General features: G+C 47.3%; 1 protein-coding gene across 1 annotated transcript in view; it reads left to right on the top strand.

Moving 5' to 3' along the window:
- The window catches only part of itih5 (inter-alpha-trypsin inhibitor heavy chain 5), a 57,240-nt gene that overhangs the window by 11,385 nt on the left and 39,819 nt on the right, over positions 1 to 6,036 (top strand). Inside the window, exon 2 of the mRNA XM_052034130.1 lies at positions 3,838 to 3,882. Within this exon, the coding sequence (XP_051890090.1) occupies positions 3,838 to 3,882 (45 nt within the window). The remainder of the gene's footprint in view (positions 1 to 3,837; positions 3,883 to 6,036) is intronic.

The following is a 6,036-nucleotide window of genomic DNA, read 5'->3' as shown; positions in this document are numbered from 1 at the left end:
AGGACTGGAAAGGAAGAGGGCAGAAGCCGGAATAAGAAGATGGAGGGAGGGGGAGGAGCACACGCAGGCAGGGGAGAGGTGAGTCCAGGTGAGAGGGAGGTGGGTGGGGGGGGGGAAGATGTAATAAGCTGAGAGGTGATAGGTAGAAGAGGCAAAGGGCTGAAGAAGAAGGAATCCGGTAGGAGAGGGCAGTGGACCATGGAATAAAGGATGGAGGAGGAGATGGGCAGGTCATCAAGGTGGGGGAAGGCAGCCGTGGGAGTAAGGAGAGTTGGGTGAAAAGAAAAGAAGTGGTGGGGTTACCAGAAGTTAAAGAAATCGATGTTGAGGCCATCATCTGAGGCCTCCTCTCCTCATAAGCTGAATTAGCTTCCATTAAAGGAAAAATTACCTTGTTGTCAACAGCTCTATGCCCGTGTGGGAGTGAGTCTTGTTTCACTCAGTTCCAAACTCACTTCAATCTGTGCACAGTATGGTGGGAGCCAAACATCTTTCGACTGCCCACTAGGGCTTCCTTCACCCCTGCTGCTAATAGTGCTGAGAGACCAAGGCCAACATTATGTCAGCGACAGCAGGCACTTGGTGAAGATGCCAACAAAGCGGCTCTGTTTAATTCAAGTGGAGAATTGCGTTGTCTGTAGCAGGAAACCAGAACTCAGTCACGTGCTGAATCGGTTCGATCAGATGACAGCCAAGTGACAAGTGCATCAGCCTGCAGCTGATAGAGTCATCGTTTAAATGAAGTTTAGTTTCTTCTCCTGGTTCTGTTCTTTCCATCTGCTGACTTTATGAACAAAATGAAGGGATTAGGTTACAGTCAGATCAGCCATGGTCTAATTAAATGGTGGAGCAGGCTCCAGCAAGTGACTGAGGTTTCCCTGCTCCTAATTTGTATGTTAGTGTGTAAAATGTGTCTAGGCTGCAGCTATACTGCCAAAAATGCCTTAGATTACCAAGTGCACTAAACATAAATTGGGATAATGAAGGGCAGGCAGAATGAGGTGGGTGGAATTATTCCACTTGGGAAGTTGGTGGAGCATCTAGAACTGGCTTTGTGGAGATACATTCTTAAACTGGAGTCTCATTTCACACAGGGGACCAGGGTGGGGATCCGGTGTTGGTTGTTGGTTGTAGAGAGGCAGAAAGTTGGCCCGCTGCAGGTTGACAGGGCATTGGGATGAGGACGAGGGCAAGATGCTAATGATTGGGATAGGGAAGAGATGCGGGATGATAAATCCAGGATGGGGATTTGGGAGGAGTGCTAGGGATGAATAAGATAAGATTTCTTTATTAGTCACATGTACATCAAAACACACAGTGAAATACATCTTTTGCATAGTGTTCTGGGGAGCAGCCCGCAAGTGTCGCCACACTTCCGGCACCAACATAGCATGCCCACAACTTCCTAACCCGTACGTCTTTTGGAATGTGGGAGGAAACCGGAGCACCCGGAGGAAACCCACGCAGACACGGGGAGAACGTACAAACTCCTTACAGACAGCGGCAGGAATTGAACCCAGGTCGCTGGCGCTAACCACTACACTGCCGTGCCTGCCCCTACACTAATCAGCAGGCTGAAGTACCTCTGTGGAACCAGGAGGTTGCACTGAAGCATTCTTGTAGTGCCTTTCACATCCCTTTCCTAATGTCTCAGTGAAAAACTTCTGCAATGTAGCCACAGTTGCAGCAAACAGGAGAACCAATGTGTGCACAGCAAGATCCCACATGCACAGCCACATGATCATCTATTTTGGTGACTTGGGTTGAGGGATAAGTATTGATTAAGATTCCAGGGACATCCCATCTCCTTAAATCAGGGGATTTTGTACATTCACCAGAGAGAGGAGGTGGATCTTAGTTTGACATTTGGGTCAACAGATAGCACTTCCAACAGTGCAGCACTCCCAGGATACCTCACTGGAGTACCAGCCTAGAATTTTCTGCTCAAGTCTCTGGAGTGAGGCATGAAGCTGAAATTTTATTCCCCACCGACCCAAGGGAAAAGCTAGTTCGGCTCCTCTTTTGTGCAGGAGACAATCGATTACTGATCACCCATTGCAAGCTTAGTGCACCTGTGTGTGGTCCAACATCGATGCTGGGGTCCATCATTTGCGTTCTTAAACATCCTCCCTCATGCTACAACAGTAGAAGTCGCTGGTGAGACCTCATTTGTTGTGCAGTTCTGGTCATCCAGCTCTAGAAGGGATGTCATTGAGCTGGAAAGGGTGCAGAAAAAATGTTCGCGAGAATGTTACCAGGACTGGAGGGTTTGAGTTATAAAGAGAAACTAGATAGGATGTGGTTTAGGCTGCTGAGAGGTGACCTTTACAAAGGTATATAAAATCGTGAGGAGCATAGACAAGGTGAATGATCACAGTCTTTTCCTCTTGGGGAGTTTTCCCCTTGGGGAGTCTACAACTCGAGGGCACAGGTTTAAGGCAAGAGGGGAAAGATTTAAAAAGGGACCTGAGGGGCAACTTTTTCACGCAGAGGGTGGTGGGTGTATGGAACAAGCTGCCAGAGGAAGGGGTAGAGGTGGGTACAGTTACAATTTTTTGACTGCTACATGGGTAGGAAAAGTTCACCCGTGGGTTTCCTCCGGGTGCTCCGGTTTCCTCCCACATTCCAAAGACGTACGGGTTAGGAAGTTGTGGGCGTGCTATGTTGGCACCGGAAGCGTGGCGACACTTGCGGGCTGCCCCCAGAACACTCTATGCAAAAAGATGCATTTCACTGTGTGTTTCGATGTACATGTGACTAATAAAGAAATCTTATCTTAAAAGTTTAGGGTCAAATAGAGGCAAATGGGACTAGCTAAGGTACACAACTTGGTCAGCATGTATGAGTTGGGCTGAAGGGCCCACTTCCATGCTGTATAACTCTATGGCTATGCAACAGGAGAAAATAATGCCCCCAAACCCCACCCCCTCAGATTTTGCCCCACCCACAAATCCATCCTGACCCCAGTGAGTGCAGTATAACCTCAGTCTTGCTCAATTCTGCCAACTCCACTGCAAATCACTGCACTTGGACATTTTCCATTCTCACTTGAAACCCGGCAAGGACTCAAAGGGCACAGAAGGAGGCCATTTGTCCCCTTGTGGTTGTCCTAGCTCCTCCAAAGAGCGATGCAATTCATCCCCCAGCCAACAATTTTTCCTTTAATGTGCAAGTTAAAAAAAAGTGTCTCAAATGCTTTTTTTTCGCGAGGGTTCAGCGCTCTTCAGAATGTACATTACGAAGGGGGAGAGGGTGTTGGTAGCGGACTCGGTTGACCCACCTCCCAGTCGGGCGTATTTAGTGGGCCGTGTGCTGCGCTGCCTGACCGAAGAGCAGCCAGTTGCAAAGTACTAGGCACCCACAAACAGCTGGGATATGCTCGCTCTCCTTTTGGTGGGGGTCTCCCTGACCGTTTGGGCGCAAGGTTCTTGGGTCGACGAAGACTTTAACAGTGTTTCCCTTCCGAAACTTGTAAGTTAATGTCAGCCACATGTGAAACAAGTTTCATTTCTGGGAACTCCACTGAATGCACAAGGTAGAAACCATTGAACGAACTTGTCTTCGAGTACGGAGCACTGTGTTAGAAACCGGTCGGTCAACCCCCGCAGCAAGAGAGTACTCATCGTTAAAAAGGAAAACGGTGGATTTTCCAAATATGCTAAACTTAGATAGTTTGTGCAATTTGTATTTATTTCGTTGATTTTTAATCGATCAATAATTTGTTATTTAATAGTGACTCAAGAAATTGAATTGAATGCTAAATAACCAAATACAACTGAGAGTTATATAATGGTTCCTTTAAAACAAACACGAATGCCCTTTTTTTTGCCCCTCTAGGAGTCTGAGCGCCCTCCGAGGCAGGCGGTTGTTCAGCAGAGACTGGTAAGTTGCAATTTATTTTCTCGACTGTTTTTTTGTACTGAAAATATCAAGCAGGCGGGAATTTACAACTCAGATCTCAAACTTCGTGCAGCTTTCAAGAACAGCTTTAGTTTCCGCCTGTCCAAGGGTTAATCGCCCAAGACTGATGGAACTCGTCAGCATTGTATGTCAGACACCAGCCAGCGCACTCTTGTCCGAATCTCCACTTAAGGCTTCGTTATCTCCTTGTGAAACCCAGAGCCATCTGGTGCACGGCCCTGAAAGGGAGTTAGAGCGGTGCATCTTAAGGAACACCTTGCATTTATATATCTATGATTGTTGACTTCAGGAAGGGGAAAGGAGGATGAAGTGCACGGGTCTACGTTGGTGGACTGGTGGTGGAGAGAGTCAGCAGCTTTAAATTCCTGGGTGTTAACATATCGGATGACCTGTCCTGGGCCCAGCACATAGATTCAGTCACAGGGAAGGTGCGCCAGTGTCTTTAGTTCCTCAGAAGGTTAAGGAGGTTCGGCTTGTCACCGAACACTCTAACAAACTTATACAGATGTCTTGTTGAAAGTATCCTGACTGGTTGCATCATGGTCTGGGACGGCAATTCGAACGTGCAGGAATGAAAGAAGCTGCAGAGAGTAGTGGACTCTGCCCAATACATCACGGGCACATCCCTCCCCACCATCGGGAGTATCTACAGGAGGCACTGCCTCAAGAAGGCAACATCCATCATCAAAGATCCCCACCATCCGGGCCGTGCCACCTTCTCACAGCTGCCATCAGGCAGGAGGTACAGAAGTCCCGCACCACCAGGTTCAGGAACAACTACTTCCCTTCAGCCATTCGGTTCTTGAACCGACCGGCACAACCCTAATCACTACCTCATTATAGCAACTCTGACCACTTGCACTAAAATGGACTTTTTTTTTGTTCTAATCGTGTTCTTTCTTGTATAATTTTGTATCGTCTCTGTTTTTCTTGTGAATGTTGTGTCTCTAATGCCATGTGCCTGTGATGCTGTCGCCTGCCCTCTCACCTTGATGCTGCCTTCTTCTGCCACTTTTCCATGCCCCTGGAATTCAGCGACACCTTTGGCACAGACGTACTCTCATATGAGATGGAGCCGCATCTTTGACAGCTTGAGGTAGGGTTGAACAACCCACTGATGCACGTGCCAAGGGCAAATAAAAAAACATAAAATCATTTCCCCACCCATCCAAAGGATCAGGGAACTGTTATGACAAAAAGCAGGCTGCTTTATCCATTCTCCCTGATGCGGACTGCAGTTTAAACCCAATCAGACATTAATCATTTCCTCAGCTGGTACCTATAACTCCATAGCCACCTGCAAAGGTGGGAGTCCAGTGATTATCCCTTTTACTAGAACAGATATGGACAGATTTCAAATTTCTGAAAGCATTGTATGAGTCATTCATTTCTTAAAAAAAATACTTTATTTAAGATTACACATAACACATAGATACTTATTTGGGAAATAATCAGTTTCTAACAATAAATGAACAACCTGAAGCCGAGAATCATACAGTGCAGAAAGAGGTTTCTTTCCTGTCTCTTTTCCTCCTAGCCCTGGGCTGCCTTCTCCTTAGTTTATTCACTTCTGTATACTCTTGTCATGTTGTTTCCTCTCAGTAGAATGTCATGTTGTAAAGCCTTTCTCTTGGATTTAATCCTGCATTTGGAACGCAGAACATAGATCAGTACAGCATAGGAACAAAGGTCTGCAGATGCTGGAATCTAGATGAAAAACATGATGATGCTGGAAGGACTCAGCAGGCCAGGCAGCATCCGCGGAGAAAAGCAGGTGGTCAACGTTTCGTGTCAGGACCCTTCTTCAGGACACTGCGACCTGCATCTCCCCCTTGCCAGTCACTTCAACTCCCCCTCCCACACTATCACTGATATGTCAGTCCTCGGCCTCCTCCACTGCCAGGACAATTCGAAGCGCAAACTGGAGGAACAGCACCTCATTTTCCGTCTTGGAACCTTGCAACCTAATGGCATGAATTTTGAATTCTCCCACTTTAGGTAATCCCCACGCCCCCTCCCCACAACGACCCCCCCCCCCCACCAAGCTTCTTCTCTTCTTCCCTTTCCTAGCCTCCTTTTTTTTCTCTCTCTCCTTACCTTTGACCCATCCCCCGG

This window comes from Pristis pectinata, chromosome 19 (genome assembly GCF_009764475.1).
Source record: "Pristis pectinata isolate sPriPec2 chromosome 19, sPriPec2.1.pri, whole genome shotgun sequence".
NCBI classification, from domain to species: Eukaryota; Metazoa; Chordata; class Chondrichthyes; order Rhinopristiformes; family Pristidae; genus Pristis; species Pristis pectinata.
This window is presented reverse-complemented; position numbering and strand designations above follow the sequence as displayed.